At 45.0% G+C, this 19247-nt stretch overlaps 1 protein-coding gene across 1 annotated transcript in view; it reads right to left on the bottom strand.

The window, feature by feature from the left end:
- Positions 1-19247, bottom strand: part of LOC130114638 (voltage-dependent calcium channel subunit alpha-2/delta-1) — a 116538-nt gene that overhangs the window by 31874 nt on the left and 65417 nt on the right. Inside the window, exons 8-19 of the mRNA XM_056282499.1 lie at positions 16386-16517; positions 14576-14645; positions 14257-14307; positions 13864-13963; positions 8891-9049; positions 8321-8425; positions 6516-6594; positions 5966-6015; positions 5758-5847; positions 5557-5631; positions 5368-5448; positions 4854-4928 (exon numbers count right to left, since the gene is read on the bottom strand). Coding sequence (XP_056138474.1) covers positions 4854-4928; positions 5368-5448; positions 5557-5631; positions 5758-5847; positions 5966-6015; positions 6516-6594; positions 8321-8425; positions 8891-9049; positions 13864-13963; positions 14257-14307; positions 14576-14645; positions 16386-16517 — 1067 coding nt within the window. The remainder of the gene's footprint in view (positions 1-4853; positions 4929-5367; positions 5449-5556; positions 5632-5757; positions 5848-5965; positions 6016-6515; positions 6595-8320; positions 8426-8890; positions 9050-13863; positions 13964-14256; positions 14308-14575; positions 14646-16385; positions 16518-19247) is intronic.

Genomic DNA, 19247 nt, shown 5'->3' with positions numbered 1-19247 from the left:
GCTGTCTTCACATTCATCTCACAAAATCTCAGTGGGAGTTGCCCCGAGACAGAGAGCTCGTAAAACACCAGCGTCCCAAAGATAAGCTGCCCACTACAACCCTTACACATCCCTGTGTGTGTGTGTGTTGTCTGTATTTACAAATAAGAGAGAGAGGGAGAGGAGGGAGAGCGAAGGAGAGCGAGGGAGAGAGAGGGAGAGAGAGGGAGAGCGAAGGAGAGCGAGGGAGAGCGAGAGAGAGAGAGGGAGGGAGGGAGAAGGAGAGTGAAGGAGGGAGAGTAAGGGAGAGCGAGGGAGAGACGGGAGAGGGAAGGAGAGCGAGGGAGAGAGAGTGGGAAGGAGAGTGAGGGAGAGAGAGGGAGGGAGAAGGAGAGTGAAGGAGGGAGAGCGATGGAGAGAGAGAGAGAGAGAGAGAGAGAGAGAGAGAGAGAGAGAGAGAGAGAGAGAGAGAGAGAGAGAGAGAGAGAGAGAGAGACCAGGAAGGAGAGCGAGGGAGGGAGAGGGAAGGAGAGTGAAGGAGGGAGAGTGAGGGAGAGACGGGAGAGGGAAGGAGAGTGAAGGAGGGAGAGTGAGGGAGAGCGATGGAGAGAGAGAGAGCAGGAAGGAGAGCGAGGGAAGGAGAGGGAGAGGGAAGGAGAGTGAAGGAGGGAGAGTGAGGGAGAGACGGGAGAGGGAAGGAGAGTGAAGGAGGGAGAGTGAGGGAGAGCGATGGAGAGAGAGAGAGCAGGAAGGAGAGTGAGGGAAGGAGAGGGAGAGGGAAGGAGAGTGAAGGAGGGAGAGTGAGGGAGAGCGATGGAGAGAGAGAGAGCAGGAAGGAGAGCGAGGGAAGGAGAGGGAGAGGGAAGGAGAGTGAAGGAGGGAGAGTGAGGGAGAGACGGGAGAGGGAAGGAGAGTGAAGGAGGGAGAGTGAGGGAGAGCGATGGAGAGAGAGAGAGCAGGAAGGAGAGCAAGGGAAGGAGAGGGAGAGGGAAGGAGGGAGAGTGAGGGAAGGAGAGGGAGAGGGAAGGAGGGAGAGTGAGGGAGAGCGATGGAGAGAGAGAGAGCAGGAAGGAGAGCAAGGGAAGGAGAGGGAGAGGGAAGGAGAGTGAAGGAGGGAGAGTGAGGGAGAGACGGGAGAGGGAAGGAGAGCGAGGGAGAGCGATGGAGAGAGAGAGAGAAGGAAGGAGAGCGAGGGAAGGAGAGGGAGAGGGAAGGAGAGTGAGGGAAGGAGAGGGAGAGGGAAGGAGAGTGAAGGAGGGAGAGTGAGGGAGAGACGGGAGAGGGAAGGAGAGTGAAGGAGGGAGAGTGAGGGAGAGCGATGGAGAGAGAGAGAGCAGGAAGGAGAGTGAGGGAAGGAGAGGGAGAGGGAAGGAGAGTGAAGGAGGGAGAGTGAGGGAGAGACGGGAGAGGGAAGGAGAGTGAAGGAGGGAGAGTGAGGGAGAGACGGGAGAGGGAAGGAGAGCGAGGAAGAGCGAGGGAGTGGGAGAGACAGTCAGATAGATATAGACAGACATAATAAGCATGGTTCATCATAGGAAACTCAGCACTTATCTCTAGCTTTTATCACTTCCCTCATCCCCCCCCCCCAACACACACACAAACTTATGCAACATTTCCCTCTGGCAAAAAATAAAAAAACATACAAAAAAGATAAACACACAACACACACACAAATTACAATGATGAAAAGCAACAGTGGCAAATACAATCAGTTAAGCTGGGCTCATTCAGATAAACGTGCTTCATTATTTAAATTCATCTATTATTTATCATTGTTTGAATTATTATTATTATTTGAATTATTATTTGAATAACAATTATTATTATTTGAATTTAATTTGTGTGTGTGTGTGTGAATTAATTAATTGTAAAGCACCTTGAGTAGCTGTTGCAGCTAGAAAACTGCTATATAAAATGCAACTGGATTGATTGATTGGTTGGTGGGTTGGTTGGTTGATCTAGTGCAAGGTAACATGGGAAATAAAAGGATATCAGAAAGCACTCTCCTAACATAACGGTACTGGGTTCTATGCCAACAGCTACCTCTACAGCAGTACTACAGTACAGTAAAGTCTACATCACATGTACTTGTTTGACCCACTGCTACTCCGTCTCACCTCGTGGAAGGTAACGGCGTACTTATTACTGACTCTGAGCTGCCTGTTATGGATCCTTTTCTGGCAGGAAGATCATGAAAAAACAAGTCTTGGGCCATTGTGTTAAAACAGTGTTACACTCTTACAGGCTTCACATCAAGGCCTGTTTTTTTTTTTCTCCCCAATTATACTTGGCCAGTTACTCCACTCTTCTGAGCCGTCCCGGTCGCTGCTCCACCCCCTCTGCCGATCTGGGGAGGGCTGCAGACTATCACATGCCTCCTCCCATACATGTGGAGTTGCCAGCTGCTTCTTTTCACCCAACAGTGAGGAGTTTCACCAGGGGGACGTAGCGCACGGGAGGATTACGCTACCCCCCCCCCCGAACAGGTGCCCCGACCGACCAGAAGAGGTGCTAGTGCAGCGACCAGGACACATAACCACATCCGGCTTCCCACCTGCAGGCATGGCCAGTTGTGTCTGTAGGGTTAGGGTCGCCCGACCAAGCCAGAGGTAACACAGGGATTCGAACCAGCGATCCCTGTGATGGTGGGCAACGGAATAGACCACTATGCTACCCGACACCGACCAAGGCACGTTTTATTATAGTCACACTCATAAAAGCCCACCAGTGCATACACTAGCGCCTCCTCTGGTGCCTGTTCGAGGGAGAGGGGGGGACTGGGGGGAACAGCGTGATCCTCCCACCGTACTACGTCCCCTTGGTGAAACTCCTCACTGTCCGGTGAAAAGAAGCGACTGGCGACTCCACATGTACCGGAGGAGGCATGTGGTAGTCTGCAGCCCTCCCCGGATCGGAAGAGGGGGTGGAGCAGAGACCAGGACGGCTCGGAGGAAAGGGGCAATTGTCGCATACAATTGGGGTGGGGGGGGGTGGGGGAGAGAAAAACAAAAATAAAAGCCCACCAGTCACCACATTGCAGTAAACAGACTACGTCACTTTGAGATGACTCTTAAAAAGTATTTCAACATAAGCAAACTTGTACATAACACTCAGACCATGTGTTCGTGTACACTGCTCACACACTCATTCACATGTACACACACGCATGCAGTAAGCACACACACGTGCACATGCTGTGAACATGCGAGTGCTGCAGTGGTCACTGCTAAATGCCAGGCTGGGTGCAGGGATCACACTCATGAATGCGCGTCTCTGTTGATTAGCGTGTGTTAGCCTTGGCAGGACGTGATCAGATGTGAACACGTGTCCCCGGGGAGCCGCTCAAGATCCAGATCCAGAGAAGCCCCCTCGGAGCAATACGACCCAGAACATCGAACACAGGCCTGGGCAGCACCTGGTCACTCGGTGGCCTGTCAGAGCCATTCACGTCTAAGGCTGAGATTGGTGGGCCAGGACGCAGTTTTCTGCGAGGGGGGTCGGGGGCTAATTCTGGGTCGAGGCTAATTCATACTGGGCTGCATCTTAATACCTGCCAGTGGCTACAAGTATTGTTACGTTTACTGTGGGAAATACGAACGCTCAGAGGTTTGTAGTCAAGCCATATTACAAAGGGCTGTAGCACTGAGCCCGAGGCACTGAACCCTGACTTGACATGATCTTGTCATATATGCATGATCAAGCTTGAAAGTGAGGGTGAAATTTTGAACATGTCAGGTCATCAGGTCAAGAGCAGGCAAATACTACCTTTTTGTGACTTCTTGTATTAAATTCACTAAATTAGTATACATGAGTAAATATATGGATATACATTAATATATATTATATATAATATATTCTTCTTTCGGCTTGTACCCTGTTTCCCAGGGGTCGCCACAGCAGATTCGACAGTTTCCATCAGCACCCTGTGAGGGCACAGCACCGATGGCGGTCTTGTCAATCCGCATAATGATCTAGCAAAATGTTATGTTGGATGCCCTTCCTGGCACAACCACTAACCCTATGGACGGGGGCACAGCTATAATATAAATATTAATATATTATTAATTATTAATATATACTATATTAATATATGTTATTTATATTATAGATGATATTACATATAAAATATTGTGTGTGTGTGTATGGGTGGAGTAAATATATGACACATAACTGGAAAAAAGCCAAAGCTTTTTGGATGATATTCACAAGAATCAAACCTTGAGAGGGTTCTCTGACAGTAAATGAGTAACAACAGAACCAAGGTGATTTTTCTTTTATATTGATATGGTCACATTTTCTGTTCACTGGTGGTTTTGCTAAACAGAAATAAGGGAACTTGGATGTAAATGACTCTATCAGTTCTAAAAATGCTTATAGTTTACCAACAAAGCCTCATATCAGTAATGGTCAACTGATTAAAATAAAGATTCAAGTAATATTCTAGTTATGGAAGAGATCTTTACAGGTTCGCAACTCATTATCTAACATATCATGTACAATGTATGATCTGTGCTGCATGCCATGCTAGATGCCACTGGTTCATATATTCCAGCTCACATCTCACATGGCAACGAGCAACCTTCTGGTTGACATCTGAGGACTGATGATATCAAATTATACTCTAACCGGAAAATGAATTATCTTTATGAAGATGGATGAAGTGACAGCACGTGGAAAAGTTTGAAAAGACCCTGAACCATCTGCTTGACTGCATAATTATTTACTGAATGGAATACTAACTAACTAAAGGGAGTCTACAAACCTTATCCAAGCGGTAAGCCTGTAACCACATGGAATATTCCCGATTGCAATATAACGTCTCAAGACAGATATGCCGAGACAAATACAGTGAAGCACCGGGCCAGATAACAAACCTTTGGCTGGAGATTGGGGTGGAGTAGGACATAGCCATTGGGATCAATAGCAAAGTAGTATCCATTGGGACCAATCTGAAGTGATAGAGAAACAAAGAGGAGAAATGAAGAACAGGATTTGGGTCCAGAACAGACCACATAGTGATCCCTTGATATTGATGCACAACGAGGCATGTAGGAATGACTATTAGGTAGTGCCAAAAAAAAAAGAAGAATAAAAAGGAGAGTTTTCAGCTATTTTATTAAAAGAACAAAGAGTCTGGTTTGCAGGGAAAGGGGGTTTAGTTTACTACTGGGACTCCTTCATCTGTGGTGATATAAATATCAGTACAGAATTACAAATTTCATGGAATCACTTCACTCAAATGATAAAATACTGGGCAGGGATAGAACAACTGAGTAGTCAATGCATTTTGTTAAATAAATTGGTTTCTGTGTGTGCATATGTATGTGCGCATATATGTGTGTCTATGTATTTGTGCGTACTCAGTATGTGTGTTCATGTTAGACTCACTGTGAAGCGTGGCGTGAGCTTCTTGATGTCATCCAGAGACACGTCGATCCCCATTACTCCAAGGATCAACTGATTCTGGTGCTGAGAGAGTGATGGAAAACGTTAACAGGAAACTAGATACACAAGCCGCCACTGCTGCTGCTGACATCTCTGTGTATGCAGATGATGTATTTATGTACTGCACCGCACCTCTTCATTCCTGTCATTTTTCGTCTTTGTCTTGTTAAAGACCGGTAGAGTTCCTGTAATGACGAGATCCAGTTCCTAATGGAGACATGGAAAGGACAAAATTTGACCTGCGATACCTAACTGTACCTTAAATAACGTGTAACTGAAGCTCTCTGAATTGGTGTAGTGTATTACGGGACACAGGGGGAAGTGATATCATACCAGAGCATCAAGGTAAACGTTTGTCCATTGAACTTGTTTAGCCTGTTGATCTGCCAGAACCATCGGCCTTCCCAGCACATCCAGGTACTCCTAAATTACACATAGTCACGACGTTAAGACGTTTCTTTGGTTGGCAGGTCCATGCACAAAGAATCTTAGGTACTAAATAATTTCTTAAGACGACTTAAGACCACACATTCACATCTACCTGTGTGTTTATTCTGATAGCGCCGATTGAGGGAATCTCATAGAAGTAACCTGGATGAGTGAATGCATTAGTAAATATTTGATCAACAATCAAATATCAATCAAATATATTCATCTATGGTATTGATCACAACTGTGCATAGTCTCATCATACTGCAACAGAAGGTAATAGACCGCAACTGGATAGAGACGATATCATAACACTGAGCAGCGAAAGCAGGCCGGGTTTTAATAGTAGTTCTAGTTTGGAACGCGCTTGGAGTGCTGGATGGATGAGATTTGTTGCATCACTGCAATGGTGGCAGAGAAATATTTTTAACTCGAAACAATTTTCAGTAATTGCCTTAACTTTCTGGTTCCTAATTGGCCCTTTGGCACCTCTAAAAGTAAATATATCTGCAAGGGGCATTTGGACCAAGTCTATTGCGCTATATAACACACTTTTAAACAATAGAGATATAATTAGGTGGGCGTAAATACTTTAAAATTGTTGTGTATTTAACACAATTAACTAGCAGCAATGTCCCGCAGTGACGTCTGCTGTGGTGTACCTTTGTTAGCGCAGGCCATCCACTGGATGGGTCCTTTGTCATAGTTGTGCTGGCCAACAGAGAAAGTGAAGATTCTCACCTGGAACACAAGACAGCATTTAAATAGACTACTCTGGGGTGAACACAAAAGCAGTTTTATTGCACTGATTTGGGGCAGTGTTGGAAAAGAAATAGGCAGCACTTCTTCTTTTGCAATGAAAGTGCTGAATGTTTTTTTCTCTTCTTTGAAGGGATATTTGCATCATCCACCAACATTAACTATAATGAAACATGTCATTAATTAAGATGTCAATAATAGCCACACTTTCAAAATACCCTAGAATACCCCTTACAAACACTTATGTGAATAATCCATCCATCCATCCATCCATTATCCAAACCACTTATCCTGCTCAGGGTCACGGGGATGCTGGACCCTATCCCAGCAGCAGTCATTTTGTATATATATACATAAAGACTTATATATAAAATTATATATATAAACTTGTATTTATATTAAAGATGCAGAGGACAGGAAGAAATGGAAACGGATTCTCCGCTGTGGCGACCCCTAACGGGAACAGCCGGAAGTAATAGTAGTAGATATATATATATATCCATCCATCCATTATTCAAACTGCTTATCCTGCTCTCAGGGTGGCAGGGATGCTGAAGCCTATTCCAGCACATTATTATTATTATATATTATCATTATTATATAGCATATATATATGAATAACTGCCAAGCCAAGTATATTTAATATGATTAACTGTACTAAATTATTTATTATGGTTATTACTTTTGTAATTAGATTACTACTGTATAACAAAATAAGCTTTGTTTGCTATATGTATGTGGAAGAGTTTAAAAATGTACTCCTTCTCATCCCAAAAGTTACATCTGACCAAGCAAAGCTCCTGGGATCAATCAAAATAACTCCTTTATACCCTGCCCAAGGACTTGTCAGTACTCTGTCCTCTCTTTCTCACTGCATAACAATCCCAGACGGAGCATGCAAGAGTAACCAGAGGGCAAAACGTCTTCTACAGAGACCTGAACTTCAATGGGGATTTTAACATCTGTCAAAATGCATGCAGGTGGTTCTAATGAGAAGTGGTATGTGTAAAACGTATTGATGTTAAATTTCTACCCCTCCCACACAGTATATTTACATTCAACTCTACTTTTTTTTTTTGCAGTTTCAAATTGACTCTGAATGGTTTGTCTGGTGTGCAGGAGACGTTTGTCTCTCATAGCTTACGGAACAACTCATGCCCTCCAACTGTGCAATCTCTTGGGTAAAGAAAGAGAAACAAATGGTGAAAACTTAACGAGAGCTTGAGAAAGCACATTAAAGAAATGTAGTGGCAGCACATCACTCCAGATAGAAGCAAACGATTCACTCCACATCATCTTAAACTTATGTGTCTATGAGTTAGTTTGTGGTGGCACAGTAGTTAGCGCCGTCGCCTCACAGCAAGAAGGGTCCTGGGTTCGAATCCCGGGGTTGTCCACCCTTGGGGGTCGTCCCAGGTCGTCCTCTGTGTGGAGTTTGCATGTTCTCCCCGTGTCTGCGTGGATTTTCTTCTGGTTTCCTCCCACAGTCCAAAGACATGTAGGTCAGGTGAGTCACCCATACTAAATTGTCCCTAGGTGTGAATGTGTGTGTGTGGGCCCTGCGATGGCCTGGCGGCCTGTCCAGGGTGTCTCCCCGCCTGCTGTCCAATGATTGCTGAGATGGGCTCCAGCATCCCACGACCCTAAGTAGGATAAGCGATTTAGATAATGGATGGATGGAGCTAGTTTTTGCCTGTGTGTAACCCACCTTTTTATCGGCATTGTATTTTTCCAGTATGGCCTGGGCCCGCTCCTCGCCGCCATCAGTAAACAGCATGATAATCTTGTTGCAATTGGCTCGGCTTACATTAGTCTAGAACAGCAAATAAATTTTGTCACTGAAGCATTCTAGTAATGTGTATACTGTAGCTCTAATCTACTTATACCACAGATAATAAGATATTATTACTACTACACTTTATTGCCAAACTGAAATTAGTCAACTATTCTGCGTTTGGCACTACTAGAAATTAACTACGAGCAGCTATATTCCTTCTGACAGTTTCAACATGTTCATTAGTTTGACTCGTGTGCCTGCATGATTGAAGAGACTTGCAGTAATACATTAAATCAGCAGGTGGCAGTGAAAGATAAGATTGTTTGAAATATGGAAGCGTCTCAGTAACCATTCATTCAAGACATATTTTACCACCCCAGTGTACCCACTTTTAACCAGCTTTTTTTTTTCTTCTTCTACTATGATTGGAAGAGGGTGAAAATGTGTTATGTGCCAAAATTCAAGAAAAATTGAATCTTTCTGCAAAAAACTGAATCTTACCGCAGACAACTGCTCGAAAGCAAACTCAAAGCCCTTGGTGTAGTTGGTGATTCCCTTGGCGGTGATGTTCTGGACCGCATCTTTCAGAAGCTTCTTGTTTCTGACGTTGGCCTGGACCAGATGATCGAAACACGCCGTTTTTTTCACTATGGTGTTAAACTGTGAAACAAAAGCCAGAGTTGGAGCCTGCAAATTGTTTGTATGATCGTGTGCATAAAAAATGCTATGCAAGGGTATATACACCGGTCAAACTTGTGCACATACACACAATCAGTCTCTCTCTCACACACACACACAGGAACAGATTATGTGCACAAACCTGGCCTTAGCTATTATCAGGCAGTGGTAAACAGACACATTAATCAAGTCCCACTAATTGCTCTACATCCTAGGAGCTCAATGATCTGGTACCCATGGAAACAAGATTCCACTATACATGAACGGGTTTAGGTAGCAACACAATCTAATTAGAGCCAAGACATCCTCATTCTCACCCCAAAATATCACCCTCCTCACACACACACACACACACACACACACACACACACACACACGCAGCACACGCTCCATTACCTACACACAAATCCAGGGACACCTTCACACAAATGAACACACTGAAATAATTATCCAGTGCCTGTCAATACCCCACCCCCACACCCCCCCACACCCCCACTAATTCGTTCCCGAGTTGAGATCCAAGTCAACAGATGTTCCCTTTATTCATTGTTAAAATGTTGAATAGGTGTATTGTAGCTGTTATATTGGCCAGGTGTGAGGCTATGCGGGGTGGGTAAAAAGCAGCCACAGGGGAAGAACAAAAAAACGAAAGAAAAGAAAAAAGAAAGAGCAGAACACAATAGACCAGAATAGAATAGGATCAGTCTGTAGAAACTGATGTATTAACGGTGGATGAGGGACAGCAGACGGCAGAGCAGTAGTAGGGCACTTCAATCATGTCGCAGAACTCTCCTTTTTTGGGGGGGATTTCTCCCCAATTATATCCGGCCAATTACCCCACTCTTCTGAGCCACCCCCTCTGCCAATCCGGGGAGGGCTGCAGACTACCACATGCCTCCTCCAATATATGTGGAGTCACCAGCCGCTTCTTTTCACCTGACAGTGAGGAGTTTCACCAGGGGGAAATAGCGTGTGGGAGGATCCCGCTATTCCCCCCAGTTCCCCTCCCCCCTGAACAGGAGCCCCGACCAACCAGAGGAGGCGCTAGTGCGGCGACTAGGACAAATACCCACATCCGGCTTCCCACCTGCAGACATGGCCAATTGTGTCTGTAGGGACGCCCGACCAAGCCAGAGGTAACACGGGGATTCGAACCAGGATCCCCGTGGTGGTAGGCAATGGAATAGACCGCCACGCTACTCGGACATTCCTGCAGAACTCTTCTAAAACAGTAGTGCACCTCATCAAGCTCAACTAATCAATGCTGCACGTGTGTGTGTGTGTGTGTGTGTGTGTGTGTGTGTGTGTGTGTGTGTGTGTGTGTGTGTGTGTGTGTGTGCGTGCGTGCGTGCGTGTGATTGGTTGTGTGAGTCTATCCAGTGGGCCTGAAAGCCCTGAAGTTCCTTTCAGACTGACAGTAACAGACAAAGCGTCTGAACTGGACTGGAAGGCAGCTCCGGTCAAACAAAAAACACTGAATCAAGGGGACAGCAGCCACGTATGCGAGCAAACAAAATCTCACACACATATGGGCAAATAATACTCAGATAATTGCAAATTTAGCGCAGACGGGGATCTTTAATCACATTATTTATTAAAAGGGGAGCAAGAGTTGAGACGGGAGGCGAGAGGGGAGTGTGGGAAGGTGAGAAAGGGAACGCAACAGGAAGGAGCCAGAAAAGAGGATGGGGAGGCTGTGAACACAGGGTTGAAAAACAAGAACAAGCACAGATGTGTCTGTAACAGAGACAACAAGAGAACTGCTGTGTGTGAAACATCACTGACACAGTGATGAAAAGCTTAATTTCTTAGAATGCGTAATACATAATAAATTCAGAATTAGACAGAGCTTAGCTACTGGAAGGAAAGCATTGGTTTGGAAGATAAAATGCAGGGTTGTTTGGTCTGCCGGTGGTTCCAGGCAATCTGAATAAAATCTCGTGCAAATTCCCCGTTCCCTTGTGATCCTATTACAACAGCTCCTGCACGTCTCTGTGTAATGGTTCAGGTTTTGGAATTGTATTAGCAATGACACAGGAGAGGAAGAGGCTAATCTTGAAGGCCTAATCCCACTGGACAGCGGATTGGCTCTGTTATCCCACTTGGCCCACTGGACTGACACTGGCTAACAGCACCAACACCAGCTAACACAGCTGAACTGGATGAATAAATGAGATCGAGGCACAGCGAAAGAGGGCAGTGAGACATACATATTAGGCGCACACACGCACACACACACACACACGCACACACACACACACACACACACACACACACACACACACACACACACACACACACACACACACACACACACACACACACACACACACACACACACACACACACACACACACACACACACACACACACACACACACACACACACACGCAGTGAAACGGGGAGAAAAATGGGAAAGCCAGAGCAAGAGACACAGACAGTAAGACAAAGGGAAGGCGTCCGGGTAGCGTAGTGGTCTATTCCGTTGCCTACCAACACGGGGATCGCCGGTTCGAATCCCTGTGTTGCCTCCGGTTTGGTCGGGTGTCACGGTATGCTGGAGCCTATCCCAGCAGTCACTGGGCAACAGGCGGGGAGACACCCTGGACAGGCCGCCAGACAATCACAGGGCCGACACATTCACACCTGGGGACGATTTAGTATGGCCGAGCATCCGGGTGGTAGAGCGGTCTATTCCATTGCCTAGCAACATGGGGATCACCAGTTCAAATCCCCATGTTACCTCCAGCTTGGCCGGGCATCCCTACAGACAGAATTGGCCATGTTTGCGGGTGGGAAGCCGGAGGTTTGTACGTGTCCTAGTTGCTGCACTTGCGCCTCCTCTGATCGGTCAGGGCGCCTGTCTGGGAGGGGAGGGGGAACTGGGGGGAATGGCGTGATCCTCCCACGTGCTACGTCCCCCCTGGCGAAACTCCTCACTGTCAGGTAAAAAGAAGCAGGTGGCGACTCCACATGTATTGGAGGAGGCACGTGGCAGTCTGCAGCCCTGACCGGATCGGCAGAGGGGGTGGAGCAGCGACCAGGATGGCTCAGAAGAGTGGGGTAATTGGCCAAGTATAACTGGGGAGAAAAAGCGGGGGGGGGGGGGAATCCAAACATAAAAAAAGACAAAAGGAGCCAGTGATAGAGGGATGATCAAAGAGTAAACAGAAACAGTCAGAATGAAGGAAAACGAAAGAAAGAAAAAAAGAAAGAGAGGTAGGGGGGGACTAAGCGGGGGGGACACATTAGCCGTCAGCTGTCCCCTGACCTACCACAGCTGTTGAGAACGTGTACGTGAGCATCTTCCATGACCAAATGCCAACTTAGTCCCTGGGCTACTGTTAATGAGCAAGGATTTATGGGTAATATCAGAGATTAATGATTTAGTGTCAGGTTACAACACCCTCTGGGCCAAATACTGGTCTGTGTAGCTCAGCGCCTGTGTTTGAAAGAGATCAAGAGACAGATTGGAAGAGAGAGTGAGTGAGAGTGTTTATATATGAGTATGTGCACGCTGGTGTGAATGTGAGTGAATGATGATGAGTTTCGGTGGCGTACAGAAGGCACTGACTGATCGTTCCTTAATCGGGCTCGATGGTGGGAAGACCAAGACAATTAAAACTCCCCCAGCACCTCCGTCGTTCTTTACACCGCCAATGCATCAACCCTCACTGCTGTCTGCCTGATTTAGGAAGACGGAAGCGCTGACAGCAAACATCCGAACGCTACATAACTATTTGAACTACTCTCTTGTCGTCTCATGCATAGACAGAGCCCCACTGCGGATAAAAATATGCACATCCTAGCAGAATCACAAAACCTTCCATGAAAGAGAATACGCTGCAGCCGAGACAAAGGGTCTATGGGGAGGAGAATCAAGAGATTTCTTTTTTGCACCGAGAGAATAAAGACGAGTCCAGTCTCTGTAAAGACCCATCTCAATAAGTGCCCCCGAGGACGTCCGTCTCTTACAACGGAAGAATTCCCCGATATGCTGTTTCTGAGTATAATCACACGTGTGGAGGGCCTCGAATAAATGGTCAGGAAATGAGAGGGCGGATGGAAAAGAAGAGTGTGAGATTGGTGAGCAGAGAATAGCGAGAATTGATGAGAAGAGGAAAGGATGAATACCGGGAAGGTGTGATGTTGTATATGGAGGAAGAGTGGTGTGGTTGTGTGTGTGTGGGGGGGGTGTTAGAGAGACCACTCGCTGACAAAGAGAAATGAATTAGGCGTGCATGGAAAAAAACTGAAAGGTAAGGTATTGCATGACTGAGTGATGAAAGGAAAAAGAGATGGAGAGAGGGATGGAGTGGTTCCCGTGGTTCACTTACTACTCGGCACTCTAGTCAGGGGGTGCACGGGGTAGTTTCAATTTCTTTTGGGAATCTCTGCATGTGCACAACATGTAAGGTGTGCACACAAGCACGCATCCAGCCCCCCACACACACTTGCACAGATAAAGTGGGAAGGGGCCATGTAGTGCAGGGTTTTAATCCTGTCCACCAAATAGAGCAGTGGGTATTTCATTACAGACCTGTTTCAGAGTGGCCAGCCGAAGAGAAATCCATATTTCATTACTCCTCATCAATCTCTCTGCCTTACCACTGTGCAGGTCTGAGCTTGTTTGTGTGTGTGTATGTGTGTGTGTGTGTTTAGGTGCACACATGCACGTGTAGGTGCATTATGTTACTCTGTGACTGTGTGCTATTTCACAATGCCCATCTCCCTTATTGCCCCACCCAAAAAGATCCCTCTCAAAGCTCTGTAAAGCAGAAGTATCCATACTCACATAAACCACATTGACATAGTCATCATCAGACAGCGTCTCCAGCATCTCACAGACAGAGGTCCGGATCAACTTGAGAGTCAGGCCCGACACACTCCCACTCCTATTAGAAAATCACAAATTTGACAAATCTGCAATTTGTGATATTGGGCTATACAATTAAAAATGGACTTAATTAACTGACTGATCACCTCGCTCCAATCTATCCATTTCAGTCACCTCCCACAGAAATATTAGCCACTGTACCCAAGACATCTCTGCCTCAGGAAATCAATACAGCTGACAAAAACTGATATGGTGTGAATAAGGTATGAATTAACTCCATAACTAGATGGTCATGACTGAGAAAAGATAGAAGGAGGGATCGACTGAAGAGGAGGTTGTCGTGTAACTCACGCATCAACAAGTATTAGCATATCTTTGGGTGAGGCGGCTCCCTGGATGTACCTAGATGTACAGTGATGAGAAGGAGGAAAAAAAGCTGTATTGAGATATACACAGCCTTAAAAGCAGTAGAGAAAATTTGCTAGGATAACAATCAATCAGATAACAAAACCACTGTGAGATGTAACAAAGTGTGCTTTCCCAAGAAATTACTTTCAAGGTCATAGTTTGAAAAGAGAGCCGGATAAATTTGATACATCTCGTAACCCATTTCCCAATGTCACCAAGACAAAATGAACACAGGAAAGGTGGTAACGGTGATATCGCTCACCATGGCCTCCTGCGTACGTCATACAGATCAATCTTACTCGGGGTCTTGCGAGCATCCATCCAGGGAGAGGCTTGGGGAGAGGGTGAAAGGTGTTGGTGATAAATCCCATCAGTTGTCTTGGTTAAATGAAGATTTGCAATTTAATTGGTTTGAGATGTGTAATTGGTTTGAGTTGAAGTCATTAGTGTCTTATAAAATTGGCAAATTAAGAATCTGTGGCACTAAAAACAGAAAAAAAGGCACTCAAACTGACTTGCTAAATTGCTGAAGTGCGCTGCAAAGTGCTCAAGTGTGTTGCAATATGGTACACCACGTGAATAACCATTAGCCAGCCATGTGATGGTGTGAGTAAAACCAGCCTCGGACTCTGAGGCTGTGAGAAAGCACCAAACAGTGCGAGCTTGTTCGACGGACCCCCACAACGATTTTTCCTCTTTTCAAAACCACCTACATTATAACAAATTTTCTGGTTGTCGGAATTATCTGTGAAGCAGTAAACAGTGAGACATTAAGATGAAATATTAACTCGAAACTCAAAGAGCAGACAGAGCACCGCCTTCGCACTGACACTGAAAATAAACACTGTCTGTCCATCGCCGTGCGTTATGGGTAAGGAGAGCCAGGAAAGTGAGCCTCTGTGACTACGCGTGACTGCTTACGATGCATGCTGAGAGGTAAAAAAAATAAGAATGGAGAAGAGCAAATGCAGGGCAAATGAAAATTCATGAATATTAGACAAACTTTTCCCATAAAGCAATATGGAGTCTATGATGACAGAGAATCTCATGAATAGAAATAGCCTGGCAGAGAAAATACTTACTACAGAGAGCAGCACTAGACTAATGCATTCACAGAGGGTTGTGCTAAGTGTTACTGATAGCTTTAGTGTTTTCTAGATGCCGTTTGTTATGCAGAAGATCTGTTTGTATGGCCATTTTAACGCAAAACATATATTTACTTGAAATACGAGAGTTGTCTCTATTGAACAATTTTGTCCGTCTGTCAGTAAGATGTCTCAAAAACAGATGGATTCTCACAGAAATCTGTGAGCAGATGGGGTTTGGAATAATTAATACCATTTTGGTGGTGGAACTCTGGAAAAACCTTTTGAGATTGACTTTTTTTTTTCTTTTTTTTGCCCAAGATTTCCCCATAGAAATTAAAAAGTGGATGTTTGGGATCCGCTGGAGTGGAGAGAATGATTACGTTCTGTTTCAATTCATAATTTCAATCTAAACCACGTTAACCAATCTGCCAACCTTTTAAGCAAGTTATTGGAGGCAACTGTTCAGCCATGGCAGAAGTTTCTGCTCTCCAACGCTCGCATTGCATACGTGCTTACTTGATACATGAACAAAGGAAAACCAGGCTTAATACCCTCTGGCGGCTCCTAATTATGATTAATAGAAACATAAAATATTGTGGCTCAAGCAGAGGTGGCAAATCCATGTCCAGAAAGTAAAAATCCCAACCACGTATTTGCTCAACCCATGTACTACACCAGTTGATTCTAGTCAACTCACTCTTCAGTCAGGTAGAGAAAACTAGTTGATGAAATTGGCTGATTTAGTGCACGGGTGGATCAAATGCACGGTCAGGACTTTCTGGACATGGATTTGCCATCTCTGGGTTCAAGAAGAATCATTCAGCTAACATGAGCATTTGTAATTTGATGCAAAAAAAAAAAACCCTGCACCTTAGTGGTATGACAGATGGATAAAACATTAGAAAGAAAGTCAGAAAAATAGCCAGGGCTTCTGCTCTGTGTTAAAGGTCAACAGTGTCGACCATCATGCGCTGTCAGACACACCTGGGTAGTAGCGAGCCAAGCCCGTAGCGCTACCAAACACCTGCCAGAGCAGGGTAGGGTCATCTTCCCTGTTCTTCTTAAACACGTCTTCCAGGGCCTCTGTCCAGTTCAGCTCATTCAGTACGATGGTGGCTACACACACACACACGGATACAGACACAATACATACCCAGACACACAACAACAAATATAAACCCAAAGTAAACGTTAGGAACACATAATTGGCATTTTGATGAAAAAAAATCTGTCTAGCCACGGAGGAGCAAAAAGATATTTAGCAAATTGACTTAAATAGATAAAATGCAAATTTCCCATGCGGTGTGTGTGCTTGTGCCTGTGCATGTGTCGTGCACGTATGGATAATGTTCTACAGCAGCAACTGCAGGCTATGTGGACCAAAGTGTGAATCATTTCTCATTGCTTTCACACAAAATGCATTCAATGACCACGTTTTCCAAAATCCACGAACTCTTTTCTCATTCATACTCCACTGCCTGCAAAACGCTGTATATTTGCAGCACGTTTTTTTCAAACGCCAACTCACTTTCAAAACTGTTAAAAACACATTCAAAACATACTGATGGGAAATTCTGTGCATTTCTGCAGTAACCATATTGAAATATATAGAAAATCTTAGCAGAACATTTACATTAAAATGAAATAACAATCATTCCAAACACAGCTGATTGCAATTTCAGCTGAAAGCCAACCCAGCTATCTGGGTTTTAGTCTCGTTACCAGACAGACATAAGGGGACGGCTTCGGAATGATTCTGTTTGGAACGATGGATCAAGGAAGACAGGTTGGTGGGGAAAGAAGAGTGGCAGGTAGAGGGAGAACGCGTGGAGGACAAAGAAGAAGACCAAGAGCGGCGGTCTCTGGTGAGATAAGGGTCACAATTACTGACCATGTTATGTAGTAAACCATGGTCTCTCTTTGAGGGGGGGGGCGGTTTAAGGGCACAACCAAACCTGCAGTGTTCGAAAGGTGGATCAATGGTATGAATTTTCCAGCAAAACAACAGGTGAGAAGTGCATCCTTCAACGATAACTGAACTACATATTACAGTTCAATACAGTATGTTTACATTTTTACATGTACTGACATTCTGAAATATATTGTTTTGTATTTTACAGTAGGATCCAAAGGTTGCCTCCCACAGGAGGGAGAGGCAGCATAGTTTCAGATGTGCAGAAAATTGACATTGTTGTCATGGGAATTGGCAACAATGCAATAGAACTGCGAGAAATTCGGGACAGAGTGCTGGCAAAACAATATAGCTTTTAGAAATGTGAATATGGTCAGCACAACAACGACTGCCAAAGTCCTAGAGAAACATAAAACAAGGATGATGCAGTTGTACACTGTACCCTTTGAGAGGAACGAACATGTGAAAGACCTCCGCTATAATTACGCCCAGGTAATGTCTCTTCAATAACCAAACAGGGCACATATGCATAATGTAATGTATGGTTAAACTGTGAATGTACTGTGATGTAGAGTAATGAAGATGGAAGCCAGGTAAACTGCACATACACTCATCTTTGTGGATGAAGCTGGATTCAACCTGGCAAAAATGTACCACAGGGGAAGGAATGTGATTGGACAGAGCAACCATGGATGTCCAAGGCCAGAGAGGAGCTAACGTCACAATGTGCAGCACTGTCCAATGATGGTTTGCTGTTACGCAAACCACTCGTTCGCCCTTACAATACAGAGAAGATCGTTTCTTTTCTGGATGACCTGCATAATCAACTTGTGCGAGTGGAGGAGAAAAGTCGAAGGACAAGAAACTCCTCTACCTTCGTTGTTGTGTGGGATAATGTGGCATTCCACCACTCTGCTGCGGTCAGACTGGTTTGCTGCACACCCTTGGATGTCGGTACTATTCCTGCCTCCATACTCCCCCTCCCTAAACCCCACAGAAGAGTTTTTCTCTCTATGAAGGTGTAGGGTTTGACCACCATCCACATGACCATATGTCCTTACTGGATGCCATGAATGGGGGGTGTGGAGACACTTCTCCTGGAGACTGCCAGAATTGGATGAGACATTCCAGAAGATACTTTCCAAGATGCATTGCCAGAGAAGACATAAGATGTGATGTCGATGAGAACTTGTGGCCAAACGCAGGAGAGGGGAAGGACTAAAACCCACAGCGCTGTACAATATGAGTGATTACACTATACATGTTGGAGTTTTTTTGTAATTATTATCACAGCCCTGGTATTTCAGGAATTCTTTTTTTCATTTCAACTTCTGATTTTTCACAATTACGATTTGAAGCAAATTGCTGCATTTCTGATTCATTGTTGTTACATATACTTTAGTACAGTTAACAAAGTGAAAATGTGTTCTTCTGTAATGAAATACTGAATTATTGGAAAAATCGTTCAAACTTGAAAGATAAAACTTCATCATTTATGTAATGCTACGGTAGTGTTTTTAGGTCAGTGTATTATGAGTGACCAATGTATGCTTTCAGTGAGAATTGCTGCCGGTGTTTAGGCCTTTACACACCGGGGACGTGACAAATGAACATGAAAATAAGAAATAATCATCTGCGAATATACATACATTTACCACACAGGTCACTTCAGGGTCACATCCAGATTACATGTTGCCCAGAGCACCGCATCTTTGCCAGAAAAGGCCCACATTTGATTTGGCATATTTGGGCCATATTTGCTATGATGCATGTGGGCCACTTCAGGCTCACATCCATTTTGTCAGGGCCAGAAGAAGGCCATCAGTGCCGCATCACTGCCTTAAGTGGCCCACAACCGGATGCTATCTGGGATTGGACATGTAGTCACTCCAGCGAGTTCTGGGTCTACCCCGGGGTCTCCTCCCAGTTGGACG

The sequence above is a fragment of the Lampris incognitus genome, chromosome 6 (assembly GCF_029633865.1).
Source record: "Lampris incognitus isolate fLamInc1 chromosome 6, fLamInc1.hap2, whole genome shotgun sequence".
Lineage (NCBI taxonomy): Eukaryota > Metazoa > Chordata > Actinopteri > Lampriformes > Lampridae > Lampris > Lampris incognitus.
The sequence above is the reverse complement of the archived record's forward strand: the minus strand, read 5'-3'. Positions and strand labels throughout refer to the sequence as shown.